At 34.0% G+C, this 24,216-nt stretch overlaps 1 protein-coding gene across 3 annotated transcripts; it reads left to right on the top strand.

The window, feature by feature from the left end:
- Window positions 1-6,062: 6,062 nt before the first annotated feature.
- LOC132604609 (inactive protein RESTRICTED TEV MOVEMENT 1-like) lies at window positions 6,063-19,319 on the top strand. 3 transcript variants are annotated; one of them, XM_060318184.1, is made up of 4 exons: window positions 6,063-6,417; window positions 6,527-6,826; window positions 17,911-17,966; window positions 19,074-19,319. In XM_060318184.1, exons 1-3 carry the CDS (start codon window positions 6,205-6,207, stop codon window positions 17,944-17,946), a joined length of 549 nt encoding a protein of 182 aa, XP_060174167.1. In that variant the 5' UTR covers window positions 6,063-6,204; the 3' UTR covers window positions 17,947-17,966; window positions 19,074-19,319. The 3 variants fall into 3 exon arrangements, with proteins under 3 accessions (XP_060174167.1, XP_060174168.1, XP_060174166.1); XM_060318185.1 differs by lacking the exon at window positions 17,911-17,966 and having other exon boundaries at window positions 6,064-6,417; window positions 19,074-19,318; XM_060318183.1 differs by lacking the exons at window positions 17,911-17,966; window positions 19,074-19,319 and having other exon boundaries at window positions 6,064-6,417; window positions 6,527-7,000.
- Window positions 19,320-24,216: the final 4,897 nt, after the last annotated feature.

A 24,216-nucleotide genomic window follows, 5' to 3' on the forward strand; every position in this document is an offset into this window, starting at 1 on the left:
TGATAAGCCATAATTTTAACATAACTTTGAATAACTTGAAAGCGGGAGTTCATAACTTTAGACCTAGAGAGAGCTTGGAGCCGCCTTGGAGGCCGGAGCTTGAAGACTCAACTGGATTGTTAGTGGTTATAGCCTTAGATCTATCTCTTCTCCGATAAAAATTTACTCTTTCTTAGTTGAAGTTCATTATTTGCTTTCTTTTGTTTTTAGTTAGTTTATAAATATAAATTTAGATTTATTTCTTGTTTAGATAATTAGCATTAGTTTAAATTAGTTAACGGTTAATCATAAGTCCCTGTAGGTACGATATCTGGACTTTAAATCCTATATTACTTGTATGACTACGTATACTTGCGTGCGCGTTTGGGAGCAACAAGTTTTTGGGCACCGTTGCCGGGGACTTAGAAATTAACTGTTAAAAAATTATTTTTAATTTTAATTTAATATTTTGGTTATCTTTCTTAAATGGCATCTTGGAATAAAAATTGATCGAATATTGGTTGTTCATATTTTGGTGATTGTTGTCTGATTTGTGGCGGACTCCACTTGTTGAAACACTGTCATAATATTTACGGAAATGGGTTGTGTGCAAGAGATAGACAAATTTGGCTTCAATATTCATGACCTACAGGTTCAATTAAATAAAAAGGTTTGGGTGTCTGATGCCCAACTACCAGTTATCTTGAATAGTAATCAGGATTTAGAGCAGAAAGGGGAATTCCAGCCATTCGACTAGAATATTGTTGACGATGCCGAGGTTGAGGAGGTGTACATTAGTGAGAATGTAAAAAATAATGAAGTTTTGGAGTTGGGACATGTTGGTCCTCATTCTAAACATTTTTCTACATTGTGTTTGGTTGGCGACATGGAAATCAAGCCTTCCACGCCGACGAAAAAGTATATAGATGAGGAACAAGAGCCTTACATCCTGAAATTTACCACACCAAAAAGACAAAACGATATTCCTCACTTAAGGGCCAAGAAGTGCAAAATGCGACACCTATTGCTTGGTTCCTATATTTTCACACCACCACCCCATGAGCGGAGTATAAAAGTTATGCAAAATTAGGGGTGTAATTTATATCCTCAAAGTGCAAATAAAAGTTAGTTCGCATCGTGTCGTGACGTTAAATCAAGCGCTTGTTGGGTAGCAACCCAACTTGTATTTTATTTTTATTTTTATAGTGTCACGCTTTGTTTTGTTTATTTTTTGCAGAACAGGAAGTCTAAGTACCCTAACTTGATAGCTGAGGAGCATGTGTGGAATTAAGTGTGGGGTCCTCCCGACCCTTGATGTTGAGGATTATGCTGCTAGCTAGGCCTTAGAGGGACTTAGGGAGCATTTCTCACCCTTAGTTTAATTTTTCTCTACTATACTTGTATTAAGAACAATGCATATTATTAAGTGTGGGGTGGATATTTCCGATTTTTTAGGTCAAGAAAGATTATTCCATAGATTTTTATTTTATTTTTTAGCCTTATATATTTATAAAAGAAATAAAAAAATCAAAAAATAAAAAACAAAAATCAAAAACCAAAAATCAAGAAAAATTCAAAAAGATTTTACTTTGTTCTTTCTTTTATAGCTTTTTTGTCCTTCATTAGCGGCATAGATCACCCACCCCTTGAATTTTCTTATGGCCTCGGTTCTTTCCCGGGCGGGGGGTTGGGGGGGCCTTTGAACCGGTTTTTTTTTTTTTAGGAGTAGTAAAAGAGGGAGAAGAAAGACCTTTTAACTTGATTGATACTAGCATATCTAGTCCTGAGATTGAGTAATACTTTCTTGTGAGTGCTTGAGTAACGAAAAGATAGCAGACTTTCTGACACCTACACTCATGGTTGTGACTTTGTATATCGCTTATTCTTATTTTGTAGTTCGTCATGATCCTTTCTGTCCTAGAGTAGAATTGATCCATCTTGATTGAGATTGGTGCCATGTGTGGTGAGGATTTCTTGCATATATTCCATGTTTTGCATCTTAGCCTAGAACTTGCCCTGCATGTTATCGAAGCGAAATAAAAAGTATTGCTCTTTAGAAGATGATAATAGGTTTTCTTTAATATGTCTTGTGAACTTTAGCCTTTTCAGAAATTGTACCACTAGTTAGCCCTTTGAGCCAATAGCCTTCCGTTTGTTAGCCGTATTTTTGCCTTCATCCTTTTGTTTGAATCCCTGGCTTTTGTACCCTGCTTCCTTGAGCACAGTAACTTAGACTGTGTTATAATTGTGAAATCTGAAGAAAGGGGATGGTCAAGTGTAAAAGGTGATCAATGATAGCTGCAAAGTGATGAAAAGGCCCTCTTAAAAAGAACGTGACATGAAAAAAAAATTGCTTGAAAAAAAAAAGTTGAAGCGTTCTTGATATGAAGAGAATTACTAGTGAAAATAATTAATGAAGATAGTGCTGAAAAATAAAGTTAAGAAATGAAAATAATGGGTGATGAAGTCTAAAGTGCAAAGTGCTTAGGGAAGTGTAAGTCGCTATTATATAGTTTTCCTACCCGTCCCCTAGCCAACGTTACAACCTGTTAAAGTCCTATTTGATTCTATTCGAGCATACTTAAATTGGTAGAGATGTACATAATGGGCAAGCCTATCGTCTTTTGTGCATACATTTGAATTTCTTTGTGAGTGCTAGAGTTGTGTTTTGATGCTAAGTTCTTAAATTATATTCGATTTTTGGATTTAAGTGTGTGGACTATTTATTCTTGTGAGGGTACTTGTTTCATAATAGATAGGTGATGTTATTAGTTTTCTTTGACAGAGTAGGTGAACGAGCTTAAGTTTGATGAGTTAGAGTCCAGCTCTAAGGTTAGGACATTAGAAGTTTGTTGTTTGTTTGTTGACTTGTACATCTTGCATGATGATCAGGAAGGGAATATTTGATGTTTTGAGTTGCTATAAGGCCTAATTGTTGGTATCAAGTAAAGTGGTGGTGTTCCTAAGTATGATTTATTGAGAGAGGTTTTAGTGTTTGCTCGAGGACAAGCAAGAGTTGAAATGTAGAGTGGTGATACTCGGCCAAAAATATATATATTTATCATTGTTTGCCTCATATTTTAGCATTTTTAATCTTTGTTTGAGTATTATTATATTGACTTATGCTTAATATTATATTTTTATTACATAGAAATAAAGCGATGTCAAATCAAAAAGATTTGAAGCAAAATTGAATAAAAAAACGGAAGAGAAAAAGAAAAGAGAACAAAGACGTGTTAAAGCTGAATTTGAAAATTAAAAGGAGAAAAAGAATGGAGACAAGTGGCAGACATCATGTTGCCTAATCATTGGTTATTTATATTGTTGGCAATTAACCAAGGGAAAAAGAAGCAACAATTTCTTCACCGCAACAGTGAATGCGGGAAGTTACGCACTGAACAATTTTGGACCAGAAAAAACTCTCTCAAATCTTTTTGGATTCAGTTATTTTGTCTAAGCTTTTTTCCTTACGCTTATAAATATTCTATAAGCCATAGTTTTTACATAATTTTGGATAACTTGAAAGCCGAAGTTCATAACTTTAGACATATAGAGAGCTTGGAGCCGCCTTAGAGGCCGGAGTTATAGGGTTTTATCTTTTCCTCTCTATAATACTTATTTTTACATTCTTATTCGGGTGATTTATTGTTTTTCTTCCATTTCTGTGTGGAGTTAAACTCTTTAGTTCTAGGGTTTCAAACATGAAAGTTGACGTTTAATTATCGTTTATATCTATTAATTTTCCTTATTTATTTACTCTTGATCTTAATTATTTGATTATTTGACGAAATAGTTAGAAACTATTTGTGGCATGTAAATTGAACTAGGGATAGGTAATTTGCATGCGTAATAAAAATAAATAGAGCTTGTTCGATTAATTGTTTCGCTAATTAGGACAGGAATACACCCTTTAGCCTTGCTTGGTTGAATACTGAGATATAAATGAGTTTTTGTTACCTCTGGAGACCATAGGAATACATGCGTTATAGTAGCATGTACAGGCTTGTGAGCAACTCGGAAGATACTCATAAAGTTTACATCAACCCGTCAACTAGTAATCCATTGGTAAAATGATTTGAAGACTCAGTTGGATTGTTAGTGCTCATAGCCCTAGATCTATCTCTGATAAAAATCTGCTCTTTTTTTATTGAAGTTCATTATTTGCTTTCTTTTATTTTTAGTTAGTTTATAAATATAAATTTCGATTTATTTCTTATTTAGATAATTAACATTAGTTTAATTTAGTTGACGATTAATCATAAGTCCCTGTGAGTACGATAACTAAACTTTAAATCCTATATTACTTGTACGATCACGTATACTTGCGTGTGCGCTTGGGAGCAACAGTGGAAGATATGACATATACACAAGCAACTAAAAATCAGTTGACCAACAATTAGAGGATGGAGTTATTCAAATAGAGGATATTTGATGACAAATTAATTGACCAAGAACTAGAGACTAGTAAGTGTTAGGAATATCCTAATCCATATTTACTCATTAGAACAAGTGGAGAGCTGAGAATTAGCGACTACATGTGGCTATTGGCTTATAATGAATTTTACTTTGTGATTTGCCTGAATTTGATGAAGATGATTTTGTAGCAGCTTTATGTTCGTTTCAGCAAAGGCAAAGGCGTTATGGTGGACATAAAATTTAATGTAACATTAGCAATACAGTAGTGTGTGATATCTATGAATTTGAATAACCCCTTTATTTAATTGTTGAACAAATGAGATGCATCATATATGTGGTAGATTTTGTTTTAAACTTGAGGGGAATAAAAAAGAATGTTTATCATTCATGTTTGTGATCCTATGGATTAAAAATTCTCAGTATGTGCTTCTCTATACAGTAGTGAATTTGAGTCTATAACCAACAAGGGTTGTGGTGGTTAGATTCATAAGTATTCTTTCATATGTAATTAGAGGTTTAGTGTTTGAGCACTTTACCCCAAAATGCGACTTTCTAGCCCGAATCTAAATTTAGTCTTTATTTTTTATAATACCATAAATTGTTCTATGAACACGAGAGGTTTTAGTTTTTTTCAAGTATTCAGATTCCGTTATCTTTTTAGTTTTTGTTCCCAATGGGGGAAAAGGCATAAATTGACCCTTAAACTTGTCTCTAAAAGTCATTTTCACACTTAAACTATCCTGGTGACCCATTACACACCTAATATATTTAAAAGTGATATTTTTTTTACCCCTTGATACAATATGACCAGTGGCACTAGGGGAGTGTGTACACACTCTCTCCCCGCATCAATGTCACGTCGAAAAATCCTCTAATTTTTAATTTTATATTTTTCTCCTTTCCCCGCCTCCCCCACCCTCCCTTTCTTCTTCATTCCTACTCTCTTTCTTATCGTATAACCACCATTGTTTCCAATGAGCTTCAATATTTTCCAGTGAGCTTCCATCTTTTTCGATGTTCTTCATTTTCCGGTCACCAAATTTGCATCTAATCTACCTATAAAATAAATTTTATTATTTTTTATTATGTGTGATATTAAACTCATCAAGTTATTTTCAAAGAAAAAAAAAGAGAATGGCAAGGAGGAACCACTGCTCGTCCTCCCCCGTCACTATCAAGAGCTCTGCCAGCCGTGAAGGCAGAGGAGAATGGAGGTGAGGGGGGGGGGGGGAGCGAGGGTGGTGGTGGTGAAATGAAGAAGAAGGGTTTGGGGTGGGGTAGGGTGACGTGAAGGTGGAGGAGACGGGAGCATGGGTGGCGGCGGCGTGAAGCTGGAAGAGAAGGGGGTGGGGTTGGGGGGGAGGCAGTAATGGCGAAGGAATTAGTTTTTTTTGTTATTTAAAAAATATTTTTTATTTTAATTTTCACCTCACTTGCCTATTATTAAATTATAATTTTTGTTTTTGTCACATTAGCTTTTAAGGGGTAAAAAATATCACTTTTAAATATATTAAGTGTGTAATGAATCGCTAGAATAGTTTAAATGCTGACTTTTGAGGATAAATTTAAAGGTCAATTTGTATCTTTAATAAAGGTGGCCAGATAAGATTTGAGTTAAAGAAAAGTCAGATTCCTATTTTTGAGATTAAAAGACCATTACCAATAGTTGAAGTTGAAAGGGCTCTAAAGAAACTCAACAGTTACTTAGAGTTGAAGCACCTTAGTTACTCCTCACTCCAGTCTCTATATATACACATAACTTCATCCTTAAATTAACGACTACATTTCATATAGCAAGAAATTAATATAATGAGTGTTAATATGAATATGATCAAGTTTGGCCCGGCAGGAAATAAAGGGGGGACTGCTTGGGAAGAAAAGGGGAAAGGCGAAATTGCTAAGATTTTTGTTTCCCGCGATGAAATCAGCATTCATTCACTTCAATTCCTGTTCGTTGAGAATGGCCACTTTGTTTTATCCGACAGACATGGTTCTGATACAACAAGCACATACTTCAACACAGTAAGTACCCTCCCCCCACCTCCCACCTGGGCACCAAACCCCACCTAACAATAGGTACAATACAAATACCTAATTAATATTGATAATTTTTTTATTGTCCATAATGAAGGTTGCCTTGGATTTCCCAACAGAATTTCTTACTTCCATAAGAGGTTTCTACCAATCTTCTTGCTATGCTTCCAGTGTATTAAGATCAATAACATTTGTCACCAACAAAGATACCTATGGACCATATGGCAAAATGGCCCCCTCATCAACCCCTTCATCAACCTGTAAGGAATTCATCTTTCAACTAGGAGTTGATCGTTGTTTTGGTGGATTTCACGGCACTAAAGACTATTACATTGAGAGTATTGGAGTATATTTGAAGACCGTCACGCCCTCCATGATCACACCCACAAACTCTCAGGTAAGAGTTACCCGTCGAGTAGCGGTTAAAAGAGAAGAAGATTAAATCAAAATATTTTCTATCTTGAAAAGTTCCGATATTGGACTAGTTACTAGTATTTCTTTATGCTTGTATCTAAAAATCCTTGAATGAAGATTGAAAGCGGAGAAGACTAATTCAAAATATGTTCTTCTATCTTTAATTTTTTTCAAAGTGGATCCACTGATATTTATCTTTATGTTTATTTGATGATAATGTTATTCTTCTCTATGATGCAACGTAGTATCGTTGGTGTCACTAGTTACTGTTTGGTGATAAATTAAACTAAATAGTATACAATATGCAAAAACAAAAATTTTCTCTTTAGCATCTTTCATTCAATGTTTTTATTTAGAATATATACGTTAACTTTTCTAAGTATCATAGAGTGTTACTTGGAAAAATAAATGAGACAATGTTTATGACACTAAATCAAAATTGAGTGATTTTATTGTTATTAAATTATTTGGGACTTAATGTGATAAGTAAGCAAAGTTATGTTGAATTACTTTTTTGGTATAAAAAAGAATTTGGTGTCTTTTTCGATATAATAAACCGTAAATGAAGTGATTATCCGTGAAATTACTTTCGCTTTTTATTTTTCTTCTTTTAATATTCTTGTCTTATATTTTTTTCAAATGATGTCATTTTGTTAATTCTTAATAAAATATTCTGATACACTCTTGTTTAATCTGCTAAAAATAATTGCACTAATATCAGTACTAACCTCTGAATTAACGTATTTTTTTAACATTTTGAACTATAAAGTTGAGATTGTAGTCCTTTTCGTGTAATTTTAAAGTGAAAATTTAAAGTGTTAAGAAACTACTATATGAATTCGTACAAAATTTACTAGTTGACCACGTAATATAGGGTATATGCATCGCACATGGAGTATAAGCAGCAATCTACAATGCTCGTTATGATATTATAAAATGCGTAGTATTTTTTAAGTACAAAAGTATTAATTTTAAAAATAAAAAATTATGATACCGCAAACGATGTCAGAAAAAAAGTAAGTTAATTTTGTTAAACATGATATAAATAACTCATCAACTATAAACCAACACAATTTCCCAATAAAAAAAAATTGAATCCCAACACTCTTATAAAAAATTGAATATTAAATAAGTTAGTCAACAATATTTAATATAAAGATCAATTTTCTTGTTAAATTCTAAAAGCTTCACGATAAATAATTGAAATTAAAATTTTATAAGCTATTAAGTAGAGAACGTCTGTTATTCTTCTGTGCAATATTGTACATGCTTTACTTAGGGTAACACCAAACATTGATGCAGTATTATTCCATTTTTAAACAATCACAATGTGTTTTAAAAAAAAGTAGCTAATTATATTGTCCGTTTCTGCATCTAATTTTTCTTGAACATCAATTTAGAACATCATACCTAAATTGATATTTAAAAATTAAAAAACAAATGACTACACAAAAACAAGACGCAGAGAATTTAAAAATAATTTCATAATGCACCGGGTGAAATGTATCATCCACAGTCTACAGAGTAATGTTAAAAGTTCTTCACAATTCACAAATTATAAGCATTTTCAAAGGGCCTGAAAGTTTTTAAACTTTTATCCAATTGAATAAGGGCAATTAAGTAACTAATTAAAGTAGGGGTAATATTGAGGCATATAAAGATGCACTATAGTGCATAGCCACATATGACGTCACCTGCAAAACATCAGTTTGAGGGATTTGATATTATCGAAAAGGGCTTCAAACTATCTTTATTTACACCAATACACCCTAGTAGTTTGAAGTAATAAAGGGTAGAGATAGGGGTGGATTTAGAAGAGGGAGCTTTTCAGTTGGGAGCCTAGTTATAATGTAACTTGAGAACGACAAAAATGGTTCGATCATCCCTTATTACATGTTTAGTAACTTATTACATAAAGTAATAGTAATATACTTGTTTTTGAAATACCATGACAAAGCAAACTTAAATGGCTCAAGCGAAAATAATTCTAATATATCCAATATACTTCTTTTTTAAATAACATGAAAAAGCAAACTTAAATGGCTCACGCGAAAATAATTCTTATTAGATGGAGAAATGTTCTGAACAGCTATTATAAATAATTAGCCAAATTAATTAATTGTATTAAAATAATAATAATTAGCTTAGAAAGCAATATCTTTGCCTAATAATTAAACTTCCCATGCTAAACTTTCTTGATGATCAAATTGAATGTACTATACAAAAGTCCTTCATCTCGCATTCTTATATATATATATATGTAGTAATATTGTATGTATAATAGAAACTCCACGTCAAAATGTTATCGCAAAAGTAATCATCAGAATGATCAATGATTGCACCCCTATATACGAGAAGAGATTATAAAGCCCAAAAAAATGATCTATATCTGAATTCTTGTTTTTTCCTTCCCTTTCTTTCCAAATGTAACCCCGACCTCTTCCACCCCTATCTTCATAATCTTCAGTTGTGAATTCCAAAAACAAATAGACACATCCTAAAAGAACACCCTTATGCATTGAACTTATTTTAAATTAAATTTATGAGATAATTTGAGAGACCTCTCTCCACGTTTACCTCTATAACGTTCACCTCCCTTCTGGTTTGACATATTATACTTACCTTCTTTGTTTTAAACCTTTTGTAACCAAACTAATTTTAATGACTACATTTGGGTAACCTTCCAAAATTACCCTTTTGTGACCTTAATCATCAAAACGAAAGTTATCTTAAAAAATCTTTATACTTTATAATATGTTTGAAAGCAGCTAATAATTCTTTAACTAAAAAGAAACATTTAGAACCTATGATATCTTTCCCATATTTGAATTCAAAATAAAACTACTGACATTGATATTGGTTACAATAATGAAAAAATATTTTGGCGACACTTGAGGTTTTTATAAGTATTATCATTTGCGATGTGCTTCTTTTGATATTCTATTTATTTCAATCATATTCACTATCTCAGTTTATCCAATTTTAAGTTTATCTCATTTTATGGTAACACATTCGACTAATTTGAAATCTTAACTTTTAGAGGAGAGATAAATACGAAGGTCATCCCGTAAATAATTGTCCAAAATTGATTGCTATTGTGCCTAGCCTTGGTTATAAGTTACATTATATTAGATGCAAAAGCACCAAACGTTTTTACTCACTAAACAAATTATAAAACTTTAGACTGATGTAGAACTTAAAAAACACATAATATTTTTTGTAGAAACTAACGAGTAAATATAAAGAAAAGGTACGGTAACTCCATCAGAAAGGATATTTATCAACAAATTTCTTTGTCATTCTTGATTAACAGGCCAAGATGATCTAAATTAAAAAGTTATGTTTATTATAAGGTTATCAACCATTGCAAAACATAATAGCACTTGATTGTATTCTTCTACAGAATTTGGGAAATTTTTGAGAGTATGTTTATATCTAAAATCTAAAATTTAAGAAAAGGTGCAACATAACGGTAGTTTTGGCCTTAGAGAAAATATATCACTTAAATTGGTTTGATTACAAAAAGTTTAAAATAAGGGAGGTAGGTGTAATATGTCAAACCAGAAGGGAGTTAAGTGTCATAGAGATAAACGTGGAGGGAGGTCTCTAACATTATCCCTAAATTTATTGAAGGAATCAAATCATCATAACTTTTCTGACTCTCCAAGTTACACCTTAAATCAAACATGTGAAATTACAATTTTGTAATTTAATACAAATAGCTACAATCTATTTATTGGTTGACTTCAGGTCCATCTTTAAGAGGTCTTGACTGGTCGAGTATCAATACTACATGTAAAGTTTGAATCTCGAAAGCATGAAAAAAAGTAGAAGGATAAAAAGGGGAACTTAGTCATCAATATAAGAATGAAATCTAATATTGAATGATAATATATTTCCATCAATAGAGCACAAACTTTGGACCTCACCCTTTAGAAAAGTGTGCACTACTAAAAAAATCACTATTTTTCCAGTGGACTTTTCCTCTAAAAATATTCAATGGCTATTTCTGTTGAATGTCGGTGAAAAAAAATTAAATAATAATTTTTTTCATATGGAAAAATTAGAAAGTTTCCCAGCGTTTCAATGGGAAACTATTTCTCACCATGCATTTTCCCAGTGAGCTGATTCAGTGGGAATAACGAAGAAAAATCCTATTTTATAGCATAAATTTTCCATTAAATGTCGATGGGAAAATTCTCTGTTTCTAGTAGTGGTGGTCCTGTAGGAATGGAAGACTAACCTAATGGTCGTTATTCATGCATTGAACTAATTGTCATATCTCACTACTAAAAAAATAGGGATTTTCGACTAAAAATTTCGACCACACGAGGTCAAAAAAACCTTTATTTCGATCAATTTTTTTACCACACACTTAGGTCGAAATTATTCTACCGAAATTAAGAAAAGAAAATGTTTTCCACCACATGTGGTCGAAAATATTATTTTTATATTAAATTATATTTAATTTTTTTGACTACACGTGGTAGAAAACATTATTTATATTTAAATGTAAATTGTGGTCGAAATCTGGCAAGAATCTTGCTAAATTTCGGCCACATGTGGTCGAAATTGAATTTTTCTGGGTACAATTTCGACCTCATGTGGTCAAAATTTAGAAATATCTGGGGTGTGGTCGAAAATTTGAAATATTTTTTTTAACATTTGTTTGCTTTTGCCAGCCCACTTGCCAATTTCCAAACAACCAAATTCATCAACCAAAACAGCCATCCAATTCATCAACAATGCAACATAACAACCATAAACAATGTTCAAACACTTGAACACTTAAACATTGTCCATTCAAACACTTAAAAAAAATCAAATCCAACCTCAAAGTACTTAAAATTAAAACTACATTCAAACACTTAAACATCATAAACAACATTCAAACACTTAAACATTATAAACTTAAAAGTACTTCTAATTCGAATTAAAACTACACTCAAGCCCTTAAAGATAATATACATATCCATTTAAACATAGCAGAATTGGAATCCAAAAGTACACTAATCAAAAAGGTCAACGTTAGGTGTTAGAGATATGATCCGTATCCTCCTCCCCACAAAAATCATCGACAAGAGCATGATTTATGTCAGCTTGTGACCTACATCATCTACCTTGGGAAGGTCGGGGTTGGCTAAGGGGCTGTGACTTACGAGCATCCCCAGGACACGGGGGAATCGAAAACACCCCAGAATTGAGTAAGCTATTAATTTGGGCTTGCATACCCAACATCCTATCTTCCGAGGAATTACGTATTCTTGTTAGCTGAGCAACTTGATGTTTCATAACTTCATACTCCTTAGGATCAACTGCGCCATCATCAGTAGCATCTATGCATTCAAGGGCCAACGGGTATCGACGAAAGGCTCGATTAGGCATTCCATAAACTGTCTCATGCCTTGTTGGGGGAGCAGCCTTCTCAATCCACTGTTGTTGTATTACCTCTTCGGTCATCGACGTGTGACTTAGCTAAGTGACTTGAAACTCCCCAAAGTGTTTATTCAAATTCGTTCTGAAATTGAAGGATACAGTGTTAGTAGTCTAATTTAGTACAAAAGATAAAATATTATTGATAACTAATGACTTACCCAAGTTTGCTCAACCCTAGGCTCAACCCATCGGTTTGTACTATCGGCGTTCTTCTCCTTCCTCGTGTGAGTAATCTTGAAGATCTCATCTTGAGGTACTGCCTGACCCCTCTGTAGCTCCTGCAAACAAATCAAGATTAACAACTAAAAAATTAATGTTTTTCAGTTTTGTTATGTATCATGATTCATGCACCATTTTATTCAACTAGCAAACTTGATTCTCATTTAACTCCTCCCGCTAAACAATGAAATCTTAACTCACATATACTATCTAATTGTAGACTTCCACAACATTTAGATACGTAGCTTTTAATAATAATAATAATATATCAAGTGAATTCAACAATTCCCAACACTTTCTAAATCTAATTTTACCCGAAATAGTTTGCATTTAATCTAAGTAAATTAGCTTCGTCAGCCTGGTAGAAGAGACCCCTTTTTTGACAAACCACATACTAAACAAGCATAGAGATTGAACTAGTTTTTGTATCAAGAATCTTATAATATATATGTGATACAGTATACTTCAGTTCATTTCTTTAAATATTATCATATGGCAGCTAAGTTACAAAATTTAGCAATTTTCAATCTTATATTAAAAGGCAGCCTGGTGCACGAAGTATCTCAGGTTCAGTGATTGATAACACGACTTGAATCATGAATGTATAGGTCACACAAAAAATACTTTACTGGTGCTTTAAAATTCCCTTTATTTTTTGAACTTCATATTAAATTTCTAAATAGAAGAGGCATCTAGAATGAGAAGACAAGTTTTCAACTTATAATCAGGTTATTAGTCTATGTCTAATTAAAGTGGCATTAGCAAATAATTGTTTATAATGATCAAAACACAAATCCACTTATGAAAAAGAAATTGCCTTTTTTTCTACACTCAAAGTTTGTCTTCTTTTTTTTCTACACTCAAAGTTTTCTTAACTTATGCATGAAGAATAAAAAAGGCAGCACAAAACACTAAAAAAGGAGAAAGGTAAAGGGTTCTTCTTTAGAAAAAAAGAAGATGGAGAAGGTAAAGGGATCTTCTTTAGATCTATTAAGTAGTGCTTTACAGTCAGCAAATTGGAACTTAAATGATAGCTCAAGTTGGAACTTAAATGGATCAGGGATAACTTTTTGTATATTCAAGCTTTGATAAGATAACTAGCGAAACATTTCGATAAAACCAAAAAAAGAAAAGAAGACACACTGTTAAGTGACCAGTGCAATATGTTCATTATATTCAGAGCTAATAGTCCCACAGATATAAAAACTATAAAACATACACAAACACACTCTCTAACTACGAGTGTTCAAGATAAACCGAAATACCAAACTGAATGTTAAAATCAAACCAACAGACCTAAAAAATCGAGGGAGAAATGGGTAAATAGCCATTTTTTGGCGCAAATTAATATTTAACTATTGTTTTAAAACTACTTAATATTTAGCTGCTTTTAAGTTGGAAATAATATTTGAACAAAAACACTCCTAGTTGAAACACGAAAAAACTCGAGAAATTTTTATTGAAATTAACATTTAGAAGTTAAAACTCCATGATTTTTTTCTAGGAGTTTGAACTACGCATTTGAACCTTTATGAATGAGTTGTTCCATGTTTCAACTTGTAGAAGATCGATTTTTTTTTTAATAACAAAGGCTTGGCTTGTTTGAAACTCCAGGAAAGTGTCATGAAATTTGAAGGAGTAGCATGAGTAAAATAATCCATCAGTACATATTTTCACTCCTTGTATATGGAGGTAGCATGACTGCATGAGTGAAATAATTCTTTTACATTACCTCACTCATGAAAAAATTACTAGAGTGTGAATCTTTATAAGTTTAAAAAGCTAAGAAGCAAACAAAAATAGAGACTTGTCATTTGTCAAAACTAAAGAAGGAGATATACTAACCGCTTCATCAAGTTCACTTGGCTCGTGGCCCCACTTGTGTGTAGCGATCCACCCTTCACTGAGGCTCTGGCGGCCTTTCCATTTGCACTTCGTTTCGAAAACACCGGATCAGTTGCCCAGTAGTGCAGTAGGTGCTTCCACCATTCATCTTGGATCCAGTCAGGCTACATGCAATTAGCACGGGCTCTAAGTAATGCATCGTTAAGTATTTTCGCCGCTTTTTTCTCAAAACTTTGCGCTACTAAATCATGATGTTCCTGCTTCCAAGAACACTTTGTCTGCAAAGAAATTAATATGATTTAAATGCATATTAAAGGAATATCCCATAAACAATCAATATATATGTCACGCCCCGAACCATGGCTGGGCGAAACACGGCACTCGGTGCCTTACTGCATGTGACCGAGCGAACCACATGGCTTGCTAGATCATCATGAGGCATAACATGAGCAGAATATAACATGAATGCATGATGAGCCTTTATAAAACGTAGTAAGTCATAATACTTAATAAAAATATTTGTTTAAACATGAGTGCGGAAATAACATGAATGAGCCAAAATGGTTATATGACTTCAAATGTCTGACATAACATAACTGACTTATCTAGTCTATGAAACCTCTATCATGAGTCTGACTGGAAAATATACTTACTGGGACAAGGCCCCAAGCATACCTTAGATGCATAACTAATCATAAAACAAAATTTGACTAAACCTCGAATGAGATGGGGCTCACCAAGAAGCTGATAGGAATGTTGTCCTACTAAACAGATGTGTCGTCCTGTATATCAGTACCTGCATCGTGAAATGCAGGCCCCCGGGCAATAAAAGGGGACGTCAGCACATTGAATGTACTAATATGTAAAGCAAGTGAAAGAAATAACATGGGACATGGAATAACATGATAAGAACTGAAACTGAAAACCTGGACATGAGCATGAGCATGGGCATAGGCATATATATATATATATATATATATATATATATATATATATATATATATATATATATATATATAAGTAAAACATGATAAGTAGGGAGAGCATTTCATAAACCGACATGTGATATCACCACGTGGGTACGTGGAGTCTGGTACCTCGCCGGACCAGCAGAGCCCTCATACCTTGCCAGGGTATAAGGTAGTAACGTGCCTGATGGATCCATTCAGTGTAAAATTAAGGTATCTTCCTAACTGGGCGGAGCGATCTTTGTCATATGGTGGCTACATAGTTTCAGGCTATCTAAGCCTTCTCGGTAATTCGTGCAGCTCCCAAAAACATGAACACAATATAGTTGGCTAAGAAGCCCATGATTTTAGTGAATTAACTTGTACTTGTCTTGTAATCATGATTTCACGAAATAACTTGTAAACATTGTTTCATGAAATAACTTGTAAACATGGTTTCATGAAATAACTTGTAAACGTGGTTTCATGAAATAACTTGTAAATATGGTTTCATGAAATAACTTGTATTTAGTATGTATGTATCTTGTATAATAGCATGAAAGTAATTGTTATATCCCGTATTTTTATACGTCGAGTTATTCGCAAGAGAATCGACTCAAGTTAAAGACGGGATCATTTTCGGGCACGAAACAGAAATCTTTAATTTCCGGTCTCTAGTAGAAAATGAATTATTTATGAATTTTACTTAGTGTAAAAATATTAATGGAAAGTTGGGATTAATTTACCATGATTAGATTATTAAGTGGGGGTTTAAATTTAAATTTTTCACTAAACAAGTCATTAGTACACAAAGTGGGCCCCATCAAGATATGTGGCCAAATTTAATTGGCTCAAGCCTTGGGTGGGCCATGTTTCCATCCCATGAGATGCATCTAAATGGGCAAATAATCACTCACAAGTCCACCCAAACCCTCATTTCATCTTCCACAACAAGCTAGAGAGAGAGAGAGAGAGAGAGAGAGAGAGAGAGAGAGAAGACACAAGCCATGGCATTCGGCCATGGCTAGCAAAATTGGAGCTCAAATTTCTTGATCAAAAAAATCAGATTTTCAAAGTATTCCAACCAGTTAGGAAGGCTATAATAACGTGGAGTAGTCATTTGGAGCAACAAGAACAAGTATTAGTTCATTTCACAACTTCTAGCCGAATTAAGAAGCCAACTTGTTAAGGTAAGATTTCGTTTTTTTTTGTTATAAAATTGGAGTTAATGATGTTGTAATGGATCTATTAAGTTGTATTATGTGAATTTGGAAGTAAGAAAATTGTTTGATTAAAGTTGGCATTAAAAGTGGGCAGATTTGGAGTTGTTTTAATTGGGTTGAGTTTGATTAGTGTTGTCACTACTATGGTATGATATTTGTAGATAATTATTTATGTTGAAGGGCTGGAAATATGGTTATTGACATGTATAGGGGTTGTTGTCAATGGTAAAAATTATACTTGATCCCATGTGTTTGTGATTTTGTGAAATAAAGGTCGAAAATTGTATTTCGATGTTGTAGTGTTGATGGACTGTTTTGGATTTCCTATTGAAACAAAATTTAAGTAATTCTTGTACATGGATGGTTGTTGTTATTAATGTTATGGATTATGTGTAAAAGGTGAAAGGAAAGTTTAAATCATGTTAGAACTTGTTGTGAAATTAGAGCAGTGTCCTTGCATATAATAGTTGATGTTGTTGTTGTGGGCTGTTTTGATAAGGTTTTTGGTGGAAAATCTCATGTGATTATATGGATATTTGAGGTTGCCATTGTTATGGTTAAATTGTAGTTAGGGGCTGTTCTTGAGGAATTGGATAACTAAGGATAGTTAAGATTTGTATTGTGACGTTATAATGGATGGGGCTGTTTTAGAACTTGTTGTAATGTTACGATAGTTTTCTTGCATATAGAGGTTGATATTGTTGCTGTGTTGTTGCTGATGTGAATCATCAAACTTGGAGGAAAGAAGCGTATAAAATATCGTATGTGAAGTGTGTGCGATCTGCCTGGTATATTCTTAGATGTTCGTGAGATTATCGGTCATTGTTATGTGGTAACTAAGGGCTGTTTTGGGGCTGTTTTGTAATGAATTTCGTGGTTGTTTTGTGATGAATTTCATGGCTGTTTTGTGATGAATTTTGTGGCTGTTTTGGGGCTGCTTGTTATAAATTTCGTGATTGTTTTGTAGTGACATTTTGGGGGCTGTTAGTTGTAATTTTCGTGGCTGCTCTTGTTGAGTCAAAATGCAGGGATTAGTTATGATTATGTACAATATATGTAGTATATTTGCTGGAGTATGGGTTGTTCTTGATGGCTGGTCTAACATTGTTAAAGGGGTTGGATAAACATAAGGAATTAGTGTATTAATCACTTTGTTGTTGTGGTTGTTGTACTCCATGGATGTAAAGAGAAAGAATGATAGCAATGGTGTATGTAGTGCATATGAGGCTGATTTTGTTATGTCCTTGAGTTGTGTCTTGTTATTGATGTTGTTGACCTCGTATGTGAGTTGTGGATGCGTGCAAGTAGTGGAAGTGCTGCCCACTTGTTTTTATACAAGAACGAGTTATCGTTTACTAGCAACCACCAATTTGACGGACATGCTACCATTGTTATAGGTTGAAGTGCCAATCGAGACGAGTTTAAATTATTGAATTGGTACAGACGACAAACGGTATGTAAAGCCTAACCTTTCTTTCTTTTGGCATGACCCTTATGAAATGAGCAAATGACATATGTGTATGATTTTAAAGAAAATCCTACTCTTAGAGCCACTAGGATGGCTAATATCTTTGACTTCCATTAGCTATTCCATATGGCTTGATACGTATTTATGATGTTCGAGGATTCTAGTTGTTATGTTTCCGAATGTCGTTCGAAAGAAAATTGAGATGACTAAAGTCTTTGATGAATACTCTGATACGTAAATATGGTCCTAAAGTCTCCATTTGGTTTGATCCATAATGTTATTTGAATGTTACCTAATAGGAATGATACTTGAATTTCCAAATATGGCTTATGAAATATTTTTTGAAGGTTCTGTACTTCAAAAGCTCTCAACTTTCTTATACTAATTCCGATTGACCCAAAACTTGTTTCTGAGCCTTCAGATGTCGATAAATATATTTGTCCATCGAGTTTTGAAATTTATTTATTTATTTATATGCATATGGTTTTCTCACTACTCTGCTCGTGCATACTGTTAGTACATCTTTCGCCGAGTCCCGGGTCGGCTATGTCATTGTGCGCACTTTGTTATACTTGGCATTATGTTGGTATGTGGATCGGGCTGCACGTTCCGCAGCAATATAATATATTATGTTTATGGATCGGGCTGCACGTTCAGCAGCAATATAATATAATATATTTATGGATTGGGCTGCACGTTCCGCAGCAATATATATGTGGACCGGGCCGAACGTCCCTCGGCACTAATATGCTTTATGTGGATCGGGCCGTACGTTCCTCGACACCATCGTATTACATATGGATCGGTTATGTGTACATGTATATGATGACGGCACGCATGATTTGTGTTTGGGAAGTAAGTATTTTGGTACTCCAAATGATTTACTCATTTTTGGTACTTTTTCTGACATATGGCATCTGTATGTATGAGTTACGTTCAGAAAATAAGCACCTTGGTATTCTGACTAATGTACTTACTTATTGTACCGTTGTTCCGGTTATGTTTCTGTTTGCTGTATTCTATGTCTTACATACTCGGTACATATTCCGTATTGACCCCCTTTCTTTGGGGGTTGCGTTTCATGCCACGCAGGTACACCCAGATGAGTAGAAGACTTTGCTGAAGGTGTTCCAGCGGGATTGGCGAGCTCCATCTCAGTTCGAAGTGTTGCCGGGTCAAGTACTTATGTCATTGTATTTTGTATGTGTTAGAGACTTTGCAGACAGTGTCCTGTGAATAGGGCGTCGAGCAGTGCGAATCATTTATATATGTTAAAAGAGTATGAATTTTCAGATGATTCCTGTTGGTAAAAAGTGCGTAATTGATTGAAAGTTTTTCATAATCTGTATAAAGACAATGATCTTTATTTGGAAAAGTGTCATGTTTTAAAAGTTTTTGAAATAACAGGTTTTGGCAAAGCGAACGTTTAAGGGTTCGCTTGACTCTGATGAGAGTCGGGTGCCCATCATGCCCTATCAAGATGAGGGTGTGTCAGTAATTATATAATATAGTTGCATGAAAACTTGTAGACGTGTAGGATATTCATGAAATAATCATTTTTATTTAAAAACATGCATGCAAGAACCCATGGAATGCGAGATATGGGTTTTCATGGATTACGGACTGATTCTCAATAATCATATGGAGTTATTAAGAACACAATGATAGAATCATAGCAATTCATACATAATATAATCATGGACATGGACCTAGGGTTATCATGAGCATAGTATATAATAGAAACCCTAGTTTTGTAAAGATTCATACTTTATGGATTAGGAGGCGTGGGGAAGAACAATGATGTTTCCACACGTACATAGTAACTCTACATACCTTAGTCGCTCCAAAACTTGAATTAAAGACTTGAGCTTTGAAGAAAATTTCCAAAATCTTGAATTCTTGAACCTTGAGATGGGTTTTCTTGAAAACCCTAGTTTTGGAATGATGATTTCTTATTTAAATTACAAGGATATGTATTAGAATTGACTTGGAATAATTAGAGTAGGCTTACCTTGGTGTTCTTGATGATGGAAGAGGGTAGGAGGTCGTTCTAGGGTTTGAAGGAATGAAAAATAATGATGTGAACTGATACGGATGAATATATACTGTTCTGAAAAATTAAAAATTACCGCCCAGTTAAATACTGGTCGTATTTTGAAATACGGACTGCACTGCGTCTCTTCAGTAAAATGTTCATAACTCTTTCCACAGATGTCTGTTTGACCCTCATAATATACTGTTGGAAAGGTATTTCAAAGCTATACAACTTTCATCAAAGATTTTTTCCCAAATTACAAATACATTTTTAAATACGAGCCATATTTGGAAATACGATATGTATTTAACCATTTGATATCCAAATGCCAAATTCCAGAATGCTCAGAAATCCTTGGTACCAATATACGAGTTGAATTACGGCTCATATACTGAAATACGATCACTGTTCATGGGCGTAAACCCCTATCTTACAACTGAACATGGAAATTCCAATACCCACATTCTTTATCTGATTTTCTAAGCCTAGGATTATGATCGAAGCTTACATTAAAGGTACGGGGTGTTAAAATATAGTTATAGTATTTTATTACAAATAACAAGTACCCTAAACTCTAGAAACATATGATTCTTCAGTTTCACTGGCACCTTGCCCAAAGATGGAACGACGCCTCTATAAAGTCCTTTGATTGTCTTTAAAATCCTTTTAGTTGTTTTGCCTGGAAAGAAGCTACATCAAAACAATTAGATAATTAGGTGCAATAAAATTAGATGTTTTATAATAAAATAAATAACTTATGCAAATTAAATAAACTTACTTGTATCCAACTGGCTCGATTATGAGACGACCATGCATATCAAAATTCAAAAGCTATGACATAGTCAGGCTAGGAGTAGCTGTCGGAATACCGCTCATAATCGCTCGATGCGATACATGATAAAACTCAAGGAAGCCATGTGGGATAGTCAAAGCTGTGATGGTGGACTGAGATCGTCGTGCATGTGGCTCTGTTTGGCCCTAAGGCTAAAAAATGGGGGCGCTGCGACATGGCCAGTTGGCTGACTCCATGCTAACCCTTCAGTACCCTCGTACCTCTTTTTGGGGTTGGATCAAACCAGATGCATAGGAAAAGAACAATTTTTTGGAGAGGCCAGTCAGAATAATATAACTCTAAGATCTCTTCGATTACACGAATATAAGCAACACCATCAGCACCTTTAACCCACACACCACTGTTATTAGTTTTCATATGGTTAGAAAATTCTCGGGTATTTGAAACCATTAACCACATATTTGTCCAATGGACACTAGTGGGTCCCAAGATAAGTCCCCCAAAAATTATTCATGAAAACCACACGGATTATTGTAAACCTATTAAAAGTTAAGAATTAGAAAGTTATAAATATTACAATTCAAAACTTAGTAAAGTTGCTAGCATTGGGTTAGAAAATTATATATATAACTTACGTAATTGTTAAACCAAGGTGAAAATTGGTCGGACGCTGTTTCTTGGCCATGTATCTCCACAATGAGAAACAAAATGGAGTTTAGGTTAGCCCCTATTCTTAATTTAAATGATTAATTTCTGAAATTTTAGGTAAACTTAGTCATAATAAGGTTGAACTTCTGGAAAATTTAACAAGATATATGTCGAAGCTGATTTATACTCCATTTGATTCAATGGTCTCTCATGTTCTTTTGACCCATCACCTAGTCGATTGAAGATCGATATCAGCTTCAACAAAGATTTATTCACACCTCCATCAGAGTGTCGATTAGGCTTGTTTATCAAATAAGGCACATTGTTCCGAAAGTAGTAAGAACAGAAATGGGATGTTTCCTTGGCAAGATAAACTTCGCACATTAAGCCATCCACTTTCGATTTCTGCTTGATAGCCCTCTTTAACTTACCAATAGACCTGCATTTATATCGTGGTAAGTCTTAAAAAAGTTTTTAAAATAGATTATATAGGAACAAATAAAAAAATTGACTCATTACCTCTCGAATGAATACATCCACCTATATTGAATTGGACCTCGGAGTCGGGCTTCATATGCAAGGTGAATTGCAAGATGTTCTATCACATCAAAGAACCCCGGTGGAAGAATCCTCTCCAACTTGTTTGTAATAACAGGAATATTCTGATGCATCCGATAAAGGTTGTCTTCCCTCAACGAACTGGAACACATGTCTTTGAAGAACAAACTAATTTCTGACATAGGTTTCCAAATTCGTTCAGGCAAGCCACTAAGTGAAATAGGGAATAAATTTTCCATGAAAACAATAGAGTCATGACTTTTCATCCCATGTATACTGCCTTGCTCCATATCAACACGTGATCCAAAATTTTATGCATGACCATCGGGCATCTTCAAGTTTTGGAGCCACTCAAAAATCTTTCGCTTCTGCTCCATTGTGAAAGAATAGCTAGTCTTAGGCTTTAAGCACCTATTCTATTTCGGTTGCAACCATAACTCTTTTTGTCCACAATACTCAATCAAGTCCATTCTAGCCTTAACATTATCTTTCGTCTCATCCTTCACATCCATCACTGTGTTAAGCAAATTATCAAAGTAATCTTTTTCAATGTGCATGACATCAATATTATGGCTCAGAAAATTATCTTTCCAATATAAAAACTCCCAAAATATGCTCTGCTTTGTCCAGTTATAGTAAACCCCATACCAATCGAATATGTATTGTTCTTCTTCAGTAACCTTTGGGAGGTGTTGAACCCTCTCCTAAATATCCTCACCAGACAGTATTGAAGGTGTACAATCTTGTTCAATTGTGTCATTCTTGAATGCAATTTTCATTCTCCTAAAGGGATGATCCATCGGCAAGAACCGACGGTGACAATCAAATCATGATTTTTTTTTGCCGTTTTTCAAAGTGAAGGACTTAGTATTTTCCATGCAGTGAGGACATGCTAACTTTCCGACTGTCATCCACCCATACAACATTCCATATGCAGGAAAATCATTAATGGTCCACATTAAAGCGACCTTCAAATTAAAACTCTGCTTACACGAAATGTCATATGTCTCAGCCCCTTCAACCCACAACTGTTTCAGCTCATCAACCAAAGGTTGCAAGTGCACATCAATCAAAATAAATAAGCGCTTTTTTACTTAAGCGCTTTTTTTAGGTATAAAAGTTTGGCTAAGCACCTCAACTACTTAAAATAATTTTTTTCAAAATAAAAAATTAGCGCTTTTTTGCTTTGCGGAAACATGGCCAAACAGGTTATTAATCAAAGATCTCAGGTTCGAGTACAAAGAATTAAGTCACCAACATGAATCTAGATTAGTCGAGCCCCAAAAACGGAAACCAAACACAAAATGGAACTAAGACTATAAGGAATTAAAGGACTATGCATATCTTTAATTTAAGACCATACGATTCAAAATTCTCCTTTTATTCCTTAAACTTTGTTCCCAGTTAAATTGGCACACTTAAATTGAAGCGGAGGGAGTACGTTGTTTTCGAGAAGTGTTTGAAATTTTCCTCCGTAGAACAATCAATGCTTTGTTCAAGGGTGGTTCAGTTAGTCGAGCAAGAGACTTCCATAATGAATACCTTACGTCCAAAAATCCTTACCTACAATAGCCGGGAATTTACCTTGTAGACCCATCTCATCGCACGAGACTTGCCTAATTAGTGTAGATTATCTTGCACAGGAACGGAGTTTTCTCTCATCGTTAAAAAGATCTTTGTTAAAATAAAAAAGTTTAGGACCAAAATTGCGCGGTTTCACTAGGACCAAAAAAGTTTAGGACCTAAATGCGCGGTTTCACTAGGGTTTTGGACCAAAATTGTTTTCATTTTTGGTAACTTCATTCGCAATTTACTTAGTTCTGATTTTCTCGTTACTAAAAAAAATGAAATGAAATGGTGAATTATTCTGTTAAAGCAATTAGATTACTAGAAATTAAAAGGCAACGAATTAGATTATTATTAAAGCAAACACCTAGTCGGTTTGGTTATTTCTTTCTTAAAATCAAAGTCAAATAAAATTTTATTGCTATTTTTAAAACAAAAATATCAAACCAAAAATGTGTCAAGTTTCTTTCTTCAATTTGAGTGGTTTACAATTTGGTTCGACTTTACAAATTTTGGTAAATAAATACCCCACTCGGCACGCAAAGCGGATCTCAACCCAAATTTTGTTCCAAGTAAAAAAAAAAAATCCTTAAATTCCTAATTCAAGTAAAAAAAAGGTACAAGAATATTTCTAG

This window comes from Lycium barbarum, chromosome 7, assembly GCF_019175385.1.
Source record: "Lycium barbarum isolate Lr01 chromosome 7, ASM1917538v2, whole genome shotgun sequence".
NCBI classification, from domain to species: Eukaryota; Viridiplantae; Streptophyta; class Magnoliopsida; order Solanales; family Solanaceae; genus Lycium; species Lycium barbarum.

Excerpts from the sequence above, each read along its gene's own strand:
- LOC132604609 (XM_060318183.1), top strand. The coding sequence starts at position 6,205 with ATGAGTGTTAATATGAATATGATCAAGTTTGGCCCGGCAGGAAATAAA. Across the intron at positions 6,418-6,526 it reads CAAGCACATACTTCAACACA|GTTGCCTTGGATTTCCCAAC; the intron begins GTAAGTACCCTC and ends TCCATAATGAAG.